The 14,848-nt window shown below is 53.1% G+C and overlaps 1 protein-coding gene and 2 long non-coding RNA genes across 3 annotated transcripts in view; 2 read left to right on the forward strand and 1 right to left on the reverse strand.

Annotated features, from left to right (window-relative positions):
* Positions 1-282: 282 nt before the first annotated feature.
* Positions 283-4,109, forward strand: LOC115274146. The gene is made up of 2 exons (XR_003901112.1): positions 283-1,105; positions 3,702-4,109. It is a non-coding gene; the product is annotated as an uncharacterized LOC115274146 (long non-coding RNA).
* A 3,401-nt stretch (positions 4,110-7,510) lies between these two features.
* LOC115274147 lies at positions 7,511-8,839 on the forward strand. The gene is made up of 2 exons (XR_003901113.1): positions 7,511-8,104; positions 8,197-8,839. It is a non-coding gene; the product is annotated as an uncharacterized LOC115274147 (long non-coding RNA).
* A 3,177-nt stretch (positions 8,840-12,016) lies between these two features.
* DNAJB1 (DnaJ heat shock protein family (Hsp40) member B1) overlaps positions 12,017-14,848 on the reverse strand; it is a 3,563-nt gene continuing 731 nt past the window's right edge. The window contains exons 2-3 of the mRNA XM_029917282.1: positions 13,726-14,306; positions 12,017-13,464 (exon numbers count right to left, since the gene is read on the reverse strand). Coding sequence (XP_029773142.1) covers positions 13,234-13,464; positions 13,726-14,306 — 812 coding nt within the window. The 3' untranslated portion in view covers positions 12,017-13,233. The remainder of the gene's footprint in view (positions 13,465-13,725; positions 14,307-14,848) is intronic.

Below are 14,848 nucleotides of genomic sequence, written 5' to 3' on the forward strand. Positions count from 1 at the left end.
CCGACGGAAACATTCCACAAGGATCCCTCCGCCTCGCCCGGCTCTTCCCTACTCCCCCCCGCGCCCCGAAGCAGTGGACCTTCCCACCCCGCCTAAGCCACGGCAGGCTGTACCACCGCAGGGCGCGGAGGGGGGACCTGAGGCGGGGCCCCTGCCAATCGCGGGAAGGAAAGAGAAGAGCAACCAATGGGAAGCTGGGGCCCCTGGACCACGTGCTGTTGGCTGAGTATCGGTCTGGGGTGTCCTGGGTGGTAAAGGGCGGGAGTCGGGGGGGGGGGGTGCTGGTCGTCAGGTGACCGAGGCTGAGTTTCGCAGAGAGGTAAACTCCCCACGTCCGGAAAGGCTGACCCTTTAGGAGACCTGGGAGGGGGCCCAGGGCAGTCCCCATCCCCTCCTCCTCCCGGCCTGCCCCTGTCCCTGCCCCAGCCCGGCCGTCCTCGGAGCGGATAAAAGGGATGCATTCATTCCAGACCGGCGAGCGGGCGAAGGATCGAGATGAATAGGGAGGGTCCCGAGTGTCCCTGCTTCCTGGAATGTACAATGGACAAGGGCATTCATTCTTTCATTCATTCACTCGTCAAATATTTAATGTGCTCCCGCTCCGTGCCAGGCTCTGTCCTATCTGTACGGATACACCAACAAGTAACCTGAATGTGCTTCTGGTAGAAGAAAGAGCGCGTGCAAAAGGCCTGGAGGCCGGACAGAGAGATACAGCACACTTTAGGATGGTGCAGTATCCTAGGAGCTAGCAAAACTAGGTGAAATGGTATAATGGAAGGGAAGACAAGGACATCTGGATGGACTGTCCGCTTGTTGGTTAGGCCAGCGAATATGTACTGAGCACATACTATGTGCTGGATTATAAAGGGTGCCCAAACAGTCCAAACCTCCGCTCTTTCATGAGGTTGTCTCCTCCATCTCGGTGCTCCCCACCCATGCCCGGGTCCTGAAATTGGCGCAGAGCAAGCCGTGTATCAGCACACATGTGTGTGAATCTCATTGCCAGCTTTGGCTTGTAACTGAGCCTTCTCAGGCAGGAGGAGGTCCAAGGCACACAGACACAAACTCACCTCTTGTAGACCAGGACGCAGAGTTCCCGGGACAGGTGAGATTTCCTTGTTCTACTTGAAAGCCTGCAGCTGGGGCAGTTGGGGCTGGACCAGGCGCTTGCTGTGTGTTCTGGGAATTGTAGTTCTTGGAGGCCTCTAATGGCTGCAACTCTGCTCAAGCTTCTTTAAGCACTGGGTCTCTGCAGTCCCCAGGGTGCACACCCCGGCCCTGCCAGGGCCTGCAGAGGGGCGAAGGGAAAAAGGAGAGTGGGTCCTGGGCTTAGACTGGCCCCACCCACTGGCAAACACTGCCACCGCCATGGCAACAGGCACAAGGACTATTGTCCTTCTCTTCCTGTTCTGCTGACCTCTGCCATCGTCACCGAGTGATCAGTTGTTGTGGCTGGGCCAGTGTCCTCTGTGGGACAGTACCCACTGCACTGCTTGTGACTGGCATCTGAGCTGCCCCCTATGCTCCAGCAGAGGACAGTGTGTGGGGCCACGGGGACACCAGAGTCCTCAGCAGAATCCACCTGTTGACTGATGAGGAAGTGGCCAGGGAGGGGCGTGGGGAGTGTCCAAGGGCACAGAGCTGGCCACCTCTTTACCCAATTTAATAGCTCAAGAGGCTGGGAGGCTCAGCTGCTGAGGCCCTTAGACTTGAGTGCTACCTCTGCCCCTTTGGGAGGGAAACATCCGGAGAGCCAGGTAATACAGGCAGAAGGAAAGGTTGAGTGAGACAATCCCCATTTTGCAGCCAGCAGAGGAATAATTAATTCAGGGGAGGCTCCTCAGTGAGGGAAGTAGATATTCACACGGTCTCAAAGGACCAGCCCACAAATTACTTGTTAATTACAGTGGGAAAAAGATGCCTCAGGAAAAGCACCGTGGAGAAACTTGGCAGTCACCACTTTAATGAAATGATCAAAATTAACATCACTGGGGATGGGACAGGCTGACCTCATATGCCTCTCTTGATGCGGTGTACTGGGAAGGACAGAGAATCACCTGCAAAGTACCTGGTCCTGCCCAAAGTGTTTCACTTGAATCTAATCAGGAGGACACAACCAGGTACTTCCCGATTAAGGGACATTCGGCTGACAAACAAATAAACAAGCAAGAAACCGCAAACCAAAAAATAAAAACCAAAAGTGCCTGGATTCTTCAAACAGATCTATGCCATGAAAGGGAAAATCAATCCATTAATTGACTGACTGACTGAATGAATGAATGAAATGCTCAGGAACAGCTCTAGACTGAAGGAAACAGAGCGATGACAGCCCAAATTCATGTATAATCCTTGATTGGATCCTTGATAAAATTTTCAAAAAGAAAAGGGTGAAACAGCTATGAAAGATATTCCTGGGACCATCAGGATATTTGATTGTGCGGTGGATATTAGATAATATCATATTCATTTTGAATTTCCTGAATGAGAGCTTTGCACTGTGATTAGATAAGAGAATGTTCTTTGTGGGAGAAACATGCTGAAGTATTTAGTGGTAAATCTGTGATGGTTGCAACTGTCAAATAGCTCAGAAAAAAACCATATGTGTATATATTTTATATACAACATCATAATATGGTATACATTAGTATTAATATAGAGAAGGAGAGAGACAGCGTGAGCAAATGTGACAAAATATTAACAATTGTCGCTGAAGTCAGAAGAGTAGTAGGTATATGGGTACTCATTTTACTGTTCTTGTGAGTCTTCTTTTTAAATGTTTGTTTATTTTTGAGAGTCAGAGAATGAGTGGGGGAGGAGCAAAGAGACAGGGAGACACAGGATCTGAAGCAGGCTCCAGGTTTTGAGCTGTCAGTGCAGAGCCTGACTCGGGGCTTGAACTCACGAGCCACAAGATCATGACCTGAGCTGAAGTCGGACCCTTAACCAACTGAGTCGCTCAGGCGCCCCTCTTTTTTTTTTTTTTTAAGCATATTTATTTTGAGAGAGAGCAAAAGAGCGAGCAGGAGCAGGGAAGGGGCAGAAAGAAAGAGAGGGAGAGAGAGGATCCCAAGCAGGCTCCTCACTGTCAGTGCAGAACCTAACTGGGGGCTTGAACTCACGAACCTCGAGATCATGCTCTGAGCTGAAACCAAACATCAGATGCTTAACTGACCGTTTCTTGTGAGTTTTCTGTACTTTTGAAAATTTCCGGGGCGCCTGAGTGGCTCAATCGGTTAGGTGTCCGACTCTGGCTCAGGTCATGATCTTATGGTTCGTGGGTTCAAGCCCCGCATTGGGCTCAGCTCAGAGCCTGGAGCCTGCTTCAGATTCTCTCTCTCTCTCTCTCTCTCTCTCTCTCTCTCTCTCTCTCTCTCTCTCTCTCAAAAATAAATAAACATAGAAAGAAAGGATACCGCCTTTTCTTCATCCTTAAAAAAAATTTTTTTTCCAAATTAACAGGGATAAATACCCCCCAATTTCCTCCTGTCTCTGGTGCAACACAGCCGTGGGCTTAATGTGCACCTTTCTGTTTTTGTGTTTCCTTGAAAATGTGCCTCGGTTTACATGCGTGTTCTGTTATAGTTGGCCTCTTACTTTCCTTTTCAGGTAGCACTGTATTGTTTGCAGTGGGACTTAGTATCCATCTGCATTGCCAATCTCTTGAATCTGTTTTCTTCTTGTTTCTCCTCAATGCCCCACAGATGCATCCCTCACGTCTTATGACTCTGTCCCCCGGGGATGGACATCAGGTAGCCTCCAGCTCCTGGCACTGCAGCCCTGGACATGTCTCCTCAGAGACCTGCTGGGAAACTCCCTCGGAGAGAGACCAGGCTGCAGAGATGCCGTATCACAGGGCACAATCCATTGCTACGTGGCCTCCTGAGTGACCCGCAGTCACCTCCCCTGGCAGTGCAGAAGGTCCCACGAACCCACATCTCCGCCAGCTGTTAGCCTTTTCCAGCTTCTGGTTTTTGCCACTCTGTGTCAAAGTCCAGTGACGTCACATTGCTATCTTTCACATTTTCCTGACTTCGAATCGCTCCGAGCATCTCTTCATTTGCTTGATCACCTTCAGTGTCCCTTCTTCTGTAAATTGCCTGTTCATACTCCTTGCCCTGTTTGCACTTGGGTTGCTTTTACTTGTTGATTTGCATGTGATCCTCATAGAGTCAAACCCTGCACTGTCCAATCTGCTGTGTCCTACATGAAATCTCCACTCTCCACACGTAGTTACGGGCACTTGAAATATGGCAAATACAAATTGAGATGTGCCGTAAGTATGAAATACACCCCAGATTTCTAAAACTTAGCACAAGGAAAAGAAGATGTAAAATATCACATCTCATTAATTCATTTTTATTCTGACTACATGTTATAATATAATAATAACGTGGCTGTGTTGAGCTACATAAAATGTACTACGCAAATTACTGTCACATGTTTCTTTTTACTATTTTAAAAAATTGTTTAATGTTTATTTTTTAGAGAGAGAGAGAGACAGAGCATGAGGGGGAGAGGGGCAGAGAAAGGGAGACTCAGACTCCAAAGCAGGTCCCCCAGAGAGAGGTCAGCACAGATCCCAATGTGAGGCTCAAACTCGCGAACGATGAGATCATGACCTGAGCTGAGGTTGGATGCTTAACCGACTGAGCCACCCAGGTGCCCCCTTTTTACTATTTTAATGTGCCTACTAGACAATTTAAAATTTGGGGTGCCTGAGTGGCTCAGTCGGTTAAGTGTCCAACTTCGGCTCAGGTCATGCATGATCTCATGGTTCGTGGGTTCAAGCCCCACGTCGGGCTCTGTGCTGACAGCTCAGAGCCTGGAGGCTGCTTCGGATTCTGTCTCCCTTTCTCTCGGCCCCTCCCCTGCTCGCACTGAACTCTCTCTGTCTCTCACAAATAAAAAAAGACATTAAAAAAATTAAAATTACATGACTGCCTGGGTGGCTCAGTCGGTTAAGCGTCTGACTAGATTTCGGCCCAGATCATGATCGCATGGCCTGAACCCCGAGTCCGGCTCTGTGATGACAGTGAGGAGCCTGTTTAAGATGCTTTCTTTTCCCACTGCCCCTCTGCCACTTGCATGTATTCTGTCCCTCCCTCTCTCAACATAAATAAACATTAAAATGACACATGTGCTTTTATGCCCTACTACTGGGTAGCACTGAATTATTAAGTACTTGACAGCTTTATAATGATAGATAATGTTTAGATAATGCTCCCTACCTGCTGGGCACTGTTCTTAGAACTTCACATTTACGGAGCCATTTAGCTCTCCTGCCAGCCCTGTGAGGTGGGGACAGAATCAGGCGCTGCAGACATAGTCTCCCATTCTGCCATGTGATGATCCTTCCGTGGAAGAAAATTCTGAGCTGCAATACAACAGGCCCTATGTGCTTGTGGTTTGTTCTCTTCTCTTAAATTGCGAAGTCTTTCTTCTAGATTTTCTTCTATTCGTTCTGTGGTTTTGCTTTGCCCGTGTCTTTTATTCCATCTCTAGTCCAGCTTAGGTTGTGGGGTACATGGTCTTCTCTTTTTCTCCATCACCTGTACTGCTCCCCAGCTGTGGGACCCTGGGCAACCCCCTTCGCCCTGTGTGCCTCAGTCTCCTCCTCTGTAAAATGGGAATAACAATAGGACCCGTGTCCTAAAGTTACTATAATTATATTAGAATAAAGTGAGCTCTTCTGGGGCAAGTGCCTCCGGTCGCGTTGGGCAGAGAGTAAATGCTCAATGAGCCTCAGCTGCTGTTGTGAAACTGTGTTGAAGTCACAGAGATGAATAAACACAGGATCTCATCATAGAAACATGATCGGAATAGACACCTTTATTAAGCTCTTATTATGAACCAGGACCTGTGCTGTCTGCTTTTCACGAATAATCCCGCTCGATATCGCCCCTATTCTACAGAGGAGGAGACTGAGGCCCAGAGAGGGGGAGCCACCAGCTCAGAGTTGAACAGTCACTCTTAGGCATGTACTTTCAATACCAAGACACGCCCCTCTGGGTGGGTGGGGCCTGACTCCGGGCCCTGGGGGACAGGGAGGACCCAGGAGGGCAGATGCCCTGGCCACAGTGATCTCCGAGTTTGATCGGCTGGCTCTTTGTGGCCTGTGCTAGGGGTCCCCCTATCAGCCTGGCAGGGGTGGTTTCCGTGGGACGGGCCTGGAGGGGAAGCAAAGGAGGTGGCCCGTACCAGGCGGGTTCCTCTGGCCCCAGGTCTCTCAGACTTCCCGCGACCACCTGCCTTTTGCTGCTGGCTCCTAGGAAGTCTTGATAGAACCCGGAAGCAGGGCAGCACCGTTTCTGAAACGCAACTCTGGTAATTCCCCACCACCGCGGTGGCCCCTGCCTCGCCCTGCTCCCGGGCTGCTGACCTCTGGGCATCTCCCAGCTCCTTCCTCTCTCCATTCCCAGGCCTGCAACCCCAGCAACCACCAGAGGGCGCCAGTGAGCTCGTAAATCAGGACCTGCCCCTCCGCTGAAGACCCCCCACCAGAAGGCCAGCTGCCCACAAAACACCCTTTGCTGAATCGTCCATCTGGAGTCAGGCCCGGCCACGTTGATGTCCACCAATACCTTCCAAAGGAACGCTGGCCCCCCAGTGAGACAGAACACCCAGGACCTTGGACTTCCGGCAAAGGCAAACCAGGCCATGTCCCTCCTGACTCAGACTCACAGCAGGCTTCCCTCTGCCTCAGGCACGGAGGCCTGCCCTGGCAGTGCCCTGGCACCTGGCCTGCCTCACCCCGGCCAGGCCCCGCCCACCTCTCACCTATCTGTCCCAGGCGCCCCAGGCCTCAGCTGAGGCCTCAGGCTTCTCAGCCCAGCCTTTGTCCGCCCACACCCCTACTGTGCCTGAGACTCAAGGCTGGGGGGGGGGGGGGCGCTTCGGCTCCCATGGCCCATCCTCCAGCTCTGACAAAGTCCCCGTCCCCCTAGCCTGTGCCCTGTGCCCCCAGGCCCAGACCTCTTCCCTCCAAGCTCTCCGGCCACCACCAGAAGTGCCTTGCCCAGTGTAATGGGCTGAATGGCGGCCTCCCCAAAATAGGTCCATGTCTCTGAAACTGTCAGTATGACCTAATTTGGAATAAGGGTCTTTGCAGGGGTAATTAAGTTAAGGATCTTGAGATGAGATCAGCCTGGATTAGGGTGGGCCCTCAATCCAGCAAGTGTCCTCATGAAAGACAGAAGAGAGGACCCAGAAGGGAGGACCCAGAGACGGGCAGGGGGAGGAGGGCCCTGTGAGGGGGGCACGGAGACTGGGGCAGAGAGGCACGGGATAGATTCCTCCTCAGAGCCTCCGGAAGGGACGAACCTTGCTCACACCTTGGTTTCACGCTGTTGGCCTCCTGCACTGTGAGAGAATGACTTACTGTTGTTTCCAGCCACTTGGTCCGTGGGACGTTGTTAGGCAGTCCCGGGAACCGAACGCTTCTGTTTTGGTTAGGTTTGTGCTTCTGAGATGGTGAGGTTCCTGAAGACCCTCCCCTCCCCCCACCCCCCCGCCCCCGCAGGGTCACCGAGTCTCGAGAGCTTAGCGTTGACCTGGCACTTAGGGACTGTACCCAATGACTAAGCCATGATTCATGAAGTAGGAAAAGGATCCCAGGAAAGAAGGGCTTTCCTGGAGCCCAAGGGGACATCTACTTCTACCAGCATGAAGTGGGGCCATGGGGGACCCTCCCAGGGGGCACCGCTAGCAGCAGACCCCAGGCGGGATTGTCCTTCCTCTGCACACGCCCTAACATGAATGGTCACAGGGGAGAGGTGGCCAGTCCTGTTGTCTGAATCTGTTTGTCACTCAATTACTCACTCGACAAACACTCAGGGGGGAGTTCCTGGCCAGGCACTGCTGACTGCTCTGAGCACTGGCGATGGACAGATTGTTAGGGCCTGGTTTGTGACCTCGAGGAAACCAGGGTGGTTCTGTGGGTTGAGGGGTGGCTCGTGGATCTTTCCTGGGGTTGTCTCTCCCCCTTCCTGACAAAGGGAAGATGTCTGGCCGAAAAGTCATAGTTTGAGAAGTCAGAACTCAGACGCTCCAGCTCCAGCCCTCCTCAGGCAAGTGTGGGATCAGCAGACCAGGAAAGCACTGGCAGGTCTGTGGGAGGGAACATGAGGGCATGTACTTTAAGGACTAGATTTTAATAGAAAACATAGATACTTACTGTTTGCAATGTGCTATTTTCAGACGAAAGTTTGGTGCGTTGACGTTTCAAGAGGCCGATGATCTGTCTCAGGAACTTGAAGTTACACAATCAAATGACACTCCCCACCCCCTACCCCAAAGGAGGAAAATTAAGACAAAGCAAAACCAAAATGCTTGCAAGTTCCTACCTCACTCAGAGGAAACGCGAAGTCCTCCCAGTGGCTCAGCAGGTCTGGCACCCCCCTTGCCCTCGCTCTGTCCCACTCACCTCTCACTTTCTCTGCCTCACTGGGCTCCTGGCTGCTCCTTGGGTATCTCAAGCACACTCCTGCCTCAGGGCCTTTGCACAGGCTGCTTCCTCTGTCTGGAACACCCTTCCCTCTGAATCCACCTGAAGAAGTTACCTCCTTCAAGTCTTCGCTTAAATATCACCTTTTCGAGGAGGCGTTCGCTAACCCCCAAACTCTCTACCCCCGTGTTTTAGGTTCTGCATCACTCTCCCCACTATCTGGTACATTAGATGTTTTATTTATTTATCCTTATTTTCTTTCTCCCCCAACTCAACCCGTAGCTCTGCCAAGGGCAGGAATTTTTGCCAGTTTTGTTCACTGTTGTGTCCCTAGGTTTAAGCACAGAGGCTGGGTCCACAGTAGGTGGTCAATAAATGTTGGTTGTATGAACGATACTTATTGCGTGTCAGGTGCTATGCTGTGTACCTCAATAATAAATAATAATAATAATATTTAAGATGTGGGACATGGGGCACCCGGCTGGCTCAGTCAGTAGAGCGTGCGACTCATGATCTTCTGGGCTGTGAGTTCAAGCTTAATGTTGAATGTAGAGCTTACTTAAAAGAAAGAAAGAAAGAAAATTTAGAAAAGATGACCCAGGACAGGCTGTCAACTAAGTGCTTTAGAAATCTTTGCTCGTGTTAACTGCACACTTGCCCGGTGCCAGGCCTGTGTGTGGCCCAGAGACCTTCTCAGGGGTCAGCTGAGGTTTAGCTTGGGGGCAGTGAGAAGGGAGAGCTAGCCGGGATCTCCCTGTTTTGCAAGGGAGGAAACAGGCTTTGAGAGGTTTTGTCATTTTCTCATGGGAATGCAGTGAACTTGAACTCAGCACCCTGAGTGTGCACAGAAGCCAAGCTCACAACTTCATGTTCTCTGCTTCCTTGATGCATTAACTTGCCCACTTTTCACTTAGAACGCTATGAAGTCTCTGCCTCATTTGTATTGGTTTTTTTTTTAAGGAGGCCGCTGAGACTCAGAGCGGTAAAGCCCCGTGCCCAGGGACACACAGGAGAGTGACAGGGCTGGGATGCGAGCCGGGGGCTCTGGGACCTGGTCCTCTGCATCTTCCAAGTGCGCTGTTGTCATGAGATTGCATAGGAGTGGGCCTGCTTCAGGTGTAGCTTGCTCAGGGCGAGCTGAATGCCTCAGGGGATCCCCTGGGAAGTGGGTTCCTGGTGCTCAACTGAGAGCACTCACCCCCAGACTTTTGGGGTTTCCAGCTGTCAAATAAGAAACCTTCACATAGTTACTGACACACAGTGCTTATCCTTTTTGTCTTCTTATTTTTAATGTTTAGAGAGCAAGTGGGGGAAGGGCAGAGAAAGTAGGGCAGAGGATCTGAAGCAGATTCCTCACTGACAGCAGCGAGTGAGCCCAGTGTGGGGCTTGAACTCACGAACCGTGAGATCATGACCTGAGCCAAAGTCTGACACCCGACTGAGCCACCCAGGCACCCCTCATACAGTGCTTATCCTATGCTGGGCCCTGGCTTGTGCCTGTGGGTGTGTATCTCCATTTCCGAAAACCCTTACAATCCTAGAAAAGGTACTATTATTATACCCATTTTACAGTTGAAGAAACTGAGGCACAGAGAGGCTAAGTCACTGACCAAGGTCACACAGCTAGCAAGTGGTTGTGCTAGGACTCGAATCGGAAAGCAAGAACAATGCGAGGGGAGAGGTGGGGGCCACCCCACACTGATCTGAATCTTCACACCCAGCGAGGTAGTCCTGGCAGAACGCGGCTGCACAATCACACGGATGAGGAAGCTCCTTATTTCCGCCGTACGTGAGGGGGAAACGCAGAGCGTACAGTATATGCCATTTGTGTGAAAAGAAGAAAAATTGACCCGTGCAGCGCCTCAGGGAAGGTACCTGAGAACTGGGGGGCGTTCCTGGGGGTGGACTTGAATAGCAGGGTGGGGAGGAGGATTTTCACTCTGTCCCATTGTGAGTTCTGTACTGTGACTACATAGCCAAAAACAAACGGAAACTTTCGGAGTCATGCGTCTGCGAACAGCCTCTCGAGAGAATGCACACGCACAAAAGTCTTTTTCTTCTTTTTTCTAAAGGGAAAGCTCTGGTGATGTCGCGGCTGGTCTGTACAGGGTCAGCAGCGAAGGGGACTGCTGGTCCCGGGGAGGGAGGGGACTCTGCTGCCCGCAGGCTGGACCCGCAGTTTTGTACTGTGAAGGCGCCCCCCGGGCCGGTGGGTTATGGGAGGAGTCCACGTGCACGGACATGGAAGTTCTGGAAGGTGCTCAGAGTCCGCGTGGAAGGGTAGAACAAGTCCCCTAGAGGGAAGCCAAGGAAGTGACGGGGGTCTGCTGGAGGACACCCAGACCACCTCTGGACACACACATGGGCCAGTCCCCGGCGACAAGACCGTGCAGTGTCGGAGGGCTCGGCTTGCTGTCCCCTGGGGTCCTTTTTGTCTTTCCACCAGGAACAGGTTCCTGGAGAGAATCCCACTGTGCCGGGTGGCTGACTTCCGGAAGTTCCCAGAACTGGGTGCGCTTTGAGGTTTTGCGCACTTGTGTTGGGGACTTTGTCATGAAGGTCGCAAGGACCTACCTAATGGTGACGGGGCGCAGGGATGGCATTCCTGGGCGGGGGGGGGGGGTTGTCTATGACCCCACTGAGGCCAGGGCCAGTTCTGGCAGGCAGGAAACGTCATCTTGGTGCCTGAGGTAGTTCAGTAAACAGCTCTCGTGACAAGATTGCTTGTGGCTGTGACACGCAGGGTGGCTTCCCAACCAGGATGGCGTCCTCTTCTGGGCTCACGGAGTTGGGGGGCGAGCCTTCTGATTGGTGCTTTCCAGCACCTGCCACTAGCTATGTGTGGCCGAGCCCTTGAAACGCGACCGTGAGAGAGACTGGCTTTATGTTGGTGAATCTTAAAGCAGTTCCATTTAAAGGAGACCTGAAAACACTCCCATCCCTCTAGAAACTTCTACTGGAGGGCCGGTCCCCACCCCCCCCCAGTGGTGATGTTGTAAGCCGCTCCTTGCTGGACAGTAAACACGCTGTTGTTTTGAGACATTTGTAACAAAGTAGCAATCCCGTTGTTTAGGCCTCTGTGCTCACTTACTGCGCCATAAAGTCAGTTCCTTAGAAAAGTTCCAAAGCAAGAGCAACTTCAGTGGCCTGCGAGGGAAGCCAGGGCAGGAAGTGGTCTCCTCCAGGGCCGGCTCGGGGTGGGGGGCGGGGGGGAGGGGCTGGACCAGAGCCTGCCTGACACTCAGCCTGTTCTAGCAAGAAAGGGGCGTCCGGGGGGTCAGAGGGTGGCTGAGCCCCCCTTGGCCCCAGCAACCAGGCCCCACCTGGAACCCGGGAAGGGGAGCTGCTGGACCTCGGCCCCCACCTGCACAAAACAAGCTTGGAATCCCCCAGGCTCTTCGGATGCCTGGATCAAGTCCACATGGAGACACACTCTGCTCCCCACGTAGCCCCGGGAGAGAGAGGTTCTCTCCCTCCCACGAGGACTCCCGCCGCCTGCCCTGACTGCCCCTGACAGACGCCCGCCCCCGCCCCCGCCCGCAGAGCCCTCAAAGAGTCACAGGACCGCTCCCCTGAGGTTTAGCATCGCTCTTTAATGCTGTCGTGCCGCACATTGACAAGTCACACGCTTTGGTCTTGTGTTGGCAGTGGCAACTTACAATGAGTCTGAAGGTCTGAGCACCAGACTGGCCTGCAGGGAACAGACCCTTCGTGCCCTCCCCCCCCCCCCCCCCCCCCCCCCCCCCCCCCCCCCCCCCCGTGCCCCCCGGTCCCTTCGGAGTTCCATCACGGCCCATACAGAGCGCGGCAGCTGCCGTGGACTGGTGTCCCGTGAGCGCACGCCGACGTTACACAGAATTATAAAAACACATTTACAAACAACGTTCCACAGTGCTCCTGTAATCAGAAGCAAAGACCCTTTTATCAAAAGGGATTATAGCTAGGGCTGTGCAAAATCAAAAGGATCAGATCCTTTTGAAAGAGTCCAGAGTCCGTTAAACACAAAATTACCTGGGTCACTGGGAAGCCCCAGGAGTACTGAAAGATTGCCTTACAGAAACAGAAAAAAAAAAAAGACAAGAGCGTGACCCTTACGTGAGTGCACGTGGCCTCGGAGTCAGGGGTCGAGAGGGCCCCCAGCTCTGTCCAGGGCCCCAGGCCCTCCAGGGCGAAGCGTCTGTGCGACTCCCCCACGCGAGGCCGGCGCCCGTGGTCCTTCTGGGCCGAGAGGTATTGCTTGTGGGTGCCGGCCAGGCAGTTTCGCAAAACTGGGCTAGGTCAGTTCTCAATCTGAGATGTGGCCAAAGAGAAAAGAGGATTCTTCAGAGGACCAGCATGACGTGGGACACAAATACAGAATAAAACACGAACCGATCACACAGCAAAATCTGAGGAGTGTACAGGTGCCGGGAACCGGGACGGCAGGTTGATGCCACGTCACGTCCGCAAGCGAAGGGGCTCCAGACCGAGCAAGTCCAGCTTCGGGTCTGCCTCTCGCCCAGAGGCAGGGCCTGGAGGAGGGCGTGGGCCCATCCTAGGAGGGCTGCAGGACCCAGCGGGACAGACTGGAATGCCTTTTCCTGCTGTCCCCACCACCTGCCGCCCTAGCCCTCGAAAAACCACTTAAGTCTAGTGCACGACTTTGAAAGATTGTAATATATTCTCTGGAAAACATTCAGCAGTACGAAAGCCCTCCCTGGGCCCTCCCGCCCTCTCATGGGCCTGGAACAGTCTGGAAGTCCTTGAGCTCTGGAAAGGTCCCTGGGTCAGTCCTCGGCCAAGCCCGATGACTATATCGGCAGAACCTGCTCCAGGACGGTTCTTGACGTCTGGGGAATCCTTTCTGGGAAGATCACTTCGAACTCAATAATGAGGTCCCCGCGTTTCTCAGGCGTTTTGGGGAGGGGGAGGCCTTCTCCAGGAACTTTCCGCCGCATGCCAGGCCTGATGACATCTTTGAACACGACGGGGATGGTCCTGCCGTCCAGGGTGGGCACGTTCACTGTGCAGCCACACAGAGCCTTGGGAGAGTGAAAAGATAATGTTAGACGGAGGCAGCTTAGAAAGCTCCACTCCCACCCGGACGCTGTTTGATGAGGGTAAGCACCACCAAGTCCCTGTCACCAAGACCAGGTCCCTGGATCTACCCAGGTCACCACAGGGAAGCCCTGGAAAAAGAGCCCTATCTCCCCTGGGCTCAGAAACATGTGTCAAGGAAACATGGAATGGCCTCAAAAGCCACCCCCCCCCCCAACAGGTGACGATCCTACTTAGCACCCTACCTCCCGAAGGCTGATCCTGGCTGGGTAAATGACATCAGAGCCATCTCTCTTAAAGATATTGTGTGGCTTGTCCTTTAAAACAAAGACAATGTCAGCTGGAATGTTGTTGGAGGTCTGGTCGCCTTCCTTGGGGAAGGTGATTTTGGTCCCTTCTTTCCACCCCCGCTTCACTTCGATGGTCAAGATCTTGTCTTCGTTGCGGATGCTCTTTCCATCGGGGTTCAGCCGCTTGTGGGAGATTTTCATCTTCTTGGTACAGCCGCTGTAGATTTCTTCAAGCGAGACCCTGAGGTCATGTGTGACGGGGGGATCTTGCTTCTTGCGGGTGGGCTCCTGGGCAGGACGGGAGCGGCCAAAGTTCAGGTTGGTGAAGCCGCCCATGCCCATGGGTAAGCTGGAGAACGGGTCATCAATGTCCATGCCTTCCTCCCCGTTCCGCTGCCCGAAGAAGTTGTCAAAGGGGTTCCTGCCACCGAAGAACTCGGCGAACATGGCGTGAGGGTCTCCATGGAATGTGTAGCTGAAAGAGGTGCCATTGGCACCACCACTGCTTCCGCCACTGGGGCCACCACCCTTCAGGCCTGAAAGGCAAGATCAGAAGGAATCAGAGGGTTGGTGGGGCCCTCTCTCCTCTCTCCCTTTAGGACTTTCCTCGAAGGGAAAATAAAAAGCTTGGGAGCCATGGGGGAGTGGGTGGATTTTTTTTTGCCTCTCACAGAAGACCAAGGAAGAACCTCAGGCTTTCACCGCCCCACCCCAGGCACTTCGGGGTGCCGGGGCAGTGGCGAGGGGCCCAAGCGCCCTCTCTAGGGGTCACCCCACTCCTTGACTGACTTATCCTCCCCGCATGAACGGGAAAACCTCCAAGAGACGCATTAAGAGAGCAGATAAACGAAGCCTGGTCCAAGATCCCCTCTTAGAAACCCCTTAGCGCCGGTGGAGGATGAAGAGCAGAAACAAAGATAAGCAATAAACGCCAGCTTTTCAAAATCTCACACCCTGACACTCAACGCCACCATCCTTACATAAAAAGCCACTTCGTTTAAGACCCAGCCCAGGAACCAGTGTGAGTCATTGACGGGCAGCCGGACAACGAGACAGCTTCCCTCTGCGGCCCCGAGGG

The sequence above is a fragment of the Suricata suricatta genome, chromosome 12, assembly GCF_006229205.1.
Source record: "Suricata suricatta isolate VVHF042 chromosome 12, meerkat_22Aug2017_6uvM2_HiC, whole genome shotgun sequence".
Lineage (NCBI taxonomy): Eukaryota > Metazoa > Chordata > Mammalia > Carnivora > Herpestidae > Suricata > Suricata suricatta.